Source organism: Buceros rhinoceros, unplaced genomic scaffold, assembly GCF_000710305.1.
Source record: "Buceros rhinoceros silvestris isolate BGI_N320 unplaced genomic scaffold, ASM71030v1 scaffold8243, whole genome shotgun sequence".
In the NCBI taxonomy this organism is placed as follows: Eukaryota; Metazoa; Chordata; class Aves; order Bucerotiformes; family Bucerotidae; genus Buceros; species Buceros rhinoceros.
In genome coordinates, this window is record NW_010404144.1 from 1 (window position 1) to 3,411 (window position 3,411).

Sequence of the window (3,411 nt, forward strand, 5' to 3'; positions counted from 1 at the left end):
GTGTCCCCACCTCACCCTCCCCCAGCCCTCCTTTCCCCCACCCCACCCTGCCCCCCACCCAAGGGCAGGAGCAGGTTTCCTCAAGCCTACCTGTGCCACAAGGATGCCCACAACAATACCCAGCTGGTTGAGGGTGCCAAAGGCTCCACGCAGGCTGGTGGGCGAGACCTCACTGATGTACATGGGCACAAAGCCAGTGCAAAGACCACAGAAGAGGCCAATAATGAAACGGCCAATGACCAGCATCTCCACTGCCTTTGCCATCTTAGAGAAAGCCATGAGAGTGCCACCAACAAAGGCCAGGATGTTCACCAGTAGCATGGAGTTCCTCCTGCCAGGGTAAAGATGTCAAGACTGAGCTGAAACTGGCAACACAGGGGGCAAATCATTGTGAGAGGGTAAACCCACCCACGGCCCTCTATCTCAGAGGTGGGAAAACAGAATAATTCCTGTTCAGTTCCTGCCTTGGCCTGCAACAATTTCTTTTTGCATACCACACATTCTTACTTCCTCCCCAGCCTCCTCCTCCCTTCCTCTCAATTCTGCCCTCTTCCTCCTCACACAATAGGGAACACATTAGGGGAAAAAAAAAAAAACCCTAATGGCTTGGATCCCTCTTCCCAACTTACCTGCCAAATCTGTTGACAAACAGGCCGACTGAGAAGGAGCCAATCATACCTCCTACCGAGAAGATAGCCACAGAAAGGGACCACAGAGATGTCAGAAGCTCTGGGGAGACAGCTTCCCTAGTCCGTTCTGACAAGGTTCTGTTGAAGAAACTCCGGATGATCTGCAAAAGAAAGCAGGTGGGAACAGAGTTACAACCCAGTGGGAGGCGTTGTGCACTGAGGAGAGGGCTGTTTACTTCTGAGGTCTTCCTTCTATTTTCTTGGAGACAAAAAGCAAGGATATACCCTAAAAATTCAGCAGGCAGCAACAAGTCATACAAGGGGAAGATGGAGGTGCAGAAAGAGGAACCTTAATTGAGAAGTTCAGTAGATGGGTGGCACTAGGATGAGGCAGAGATTGCTTCACTGAATGTGGTGGGGTGGGCCAGTGTTTCATCAAGGAAAACAGGCTCATGCTTCTGAATGCATCTGGATGACACGAGTCACTGGTGGTGCTTGGGCACTGGTGGTCAGATGGGAGTGAGAGGGAGCAAGAAACATGGCCAGAGAATGGAAGGTAATATTTCTGACAGTACCAGTACTCTGGTAGCAGAGATGGGCTCTGTGAGATGGAAATAATTTCAGAGACAGAGAAACACTGAGGTAAGCAGCACTGTGTAAAATATTCCTTCATTGTCCCACGGGAATGTGACAGGGCCACGTTGCCGATTTCTGATGCATCCTCTTTGATAGTGAAGGAAATTCTGGAGGGGCTGAGGGGGACAGTCTCAGAGTGTCTGGCCCCAGCAGATGGCAGCAGGACATTAACTAGAGCAGACCACCCCACTCCCCCCACCCCCAGCGATGTGACATCTATTCCGGGAGACAGGGTGGATGTGGTATCAGTGACTCAGTTCCTGAGAGAGAGGAACCATATACATTCAGAATAAAACTACATTTCTCATTTTTCTTCATCTCTTCTTTCTTCGGGTACTGTCATGAGATGATGTGATCTGAGTGGTCTGGTCACAAACCCTTTACATGCACTGAATCTACACTTAAAGAATGAACAAACAAATAAAGAAGCCAGAGATGGTCTCCGAGATAAGAGCAACTGTAATCCCTGCCAACACCCAACTTTCTTCTGCACGCTGCTCTCTACATTCCTTCTGCTGTGGATGTTTTTTTCTGATTTGGAAGCGAAGTGGCTCACATTCTGCCACGCACCAAATACAGATCTACCAGGACGAAGCAGCCTGCCTTCCTGCCCCCCTCTGCTATCCAAATTAAGGGAATTAACCTCCCTGCTTGCACTCTCTCTCCTCCCCAAAACTTCACCCTTCTTGGCCATTGTTTTAGTTGAGAGCAGGCTTTGAATGTCTTCTTGGTGTAATAAACCAGAACCAAATTATTAGGTGCTTGGGAGACAGCTCCTCTCCTTTCTACATCTTTGTTTTCTCATCAGCCCCTCACTCATACCATCTCGAACCATCTCCCCAACTCATTTTCCTCTCACCTTCTCAGGAGCATTGATGACACCAGTGTTGTAACCAAACTGGAGGGATCCAATGGCAGCAATAGAAACAGCATAGAGGAGGGGGGCTGTGATTTTCTATTGAAAGAGAGAGAAAAAAATATTTACTAAATTTATTCACTATTTCTATACAACTTGAGTTTCTCTTCAGCGTAAACAGCAGCCGCAGCTCATAGATGCCAGGTGCAAGTGTGCCAAGAGCAGGGAAGGGGCCTTTATCCAGCCAGGGTGTGTAGCAGTAACAGAGACCCTGGACAGGGAGATGCGGCTCTGCAGCAGGGGAGATCTGTGACTGCTCTGCAGGAAGGTCTGTCGGGCCCTCCCCTTTGTCTCCTGACCTGCATCAACTATTCTCAGCTCATTAGTAATGAATACACTGGCTGCATTAGTGGCTGTTATTTTGGGTTGATCTGCTTTACAGAAAAGCTTTTGCTCATCTCTGTGGCATGCCATGAAACAAGGTCTAACTCTTCTGTGCCAGCTAACAAGTTCCCATAAATTCAGTCTCTGCTATACTGGCAGTCACCCCTAACAGTTAAAACACGCACTCCTCAGCAACAGGCCTGCTTTTCCCAGGCTAGAGCTTCCCAACCCTGCCCCAGGGCACCTGGCACAGCAGCAGTGCTGCCAACCTCCCCGTTTATTTTTCTTGAAGCTGTGGCAACACTTGGTATTTTGAATAAAGCGCAGTCCCCAGGATTTCAAGTATACATGAATCTCTCTTTATTAAAGTAAAAGCTGCTGAGCCCTCAGGGCCAGCTTGGAGGTCCATGGACTGAGAAATGTAAGTGTCAGTAAAGAGTATCTGACATGCTCTACATTTTTATCAAAGCTTGTGGCATTTAAGCCAGCTGCGCTAGGGAGATGCGGGGAAGCAAGTGACTCGGGAGTTGACACAATTTGGAAAGATCATGTTTCTGTCTCAAGAGGGATTGGAAGCTTTTCCAGAAATATTAACAGTCCCTTTTCCAAGGCTTTCCAATTATTGTCCTAAGGCTGGCAGAGGAGAGAAAAACACTCCAAGGGGCCTACTGTCACTGTCCAGCTCCGCTCCAGGAGCAATAGCTTCCAAGGCTGACCAAAATTTTTGCCAATAATCTTCCACTGGTGCTCATACCACCTTTACCAATCTTTCAAGTCAAACATGTAGGCACCTCTGGCCCGCACAACCCTCACACAGCTACCAGTTAGGCCCCAGTAAACAGAAGCTGGGCGAATTACTCTCAGGCATGGTTTCCTCCACCAACTTCATGCAAATGTCTCAGGCTG

The 3,411-nt window shown here is 48.6% G+C and overlaps 1 protein-coding gene across 1 annotated transcript; it reads right to left on the reverse strand.

Moving 5' to 3' along the window:
- Positions 1-90: 90 nt before the first annotated feature.
- Positions 91-2,220, reverse strand: LOC104490903 (solute carrier family 2, facilitated glucose transporter member 3-like; the record flags this gene model as incomplete). Its single annotated transcript, XM_010133256.1, has 3 exons — positions 91-331; positions 630-790; positions 2,125-2,220. Coding segments are annotated over 3 exons (498 nt in total), but the record flags the coding sequence as incomplete, so codon positions are not given.
- Positions 2,221-3,411: the final 1,191 nt, after the last annotated feature.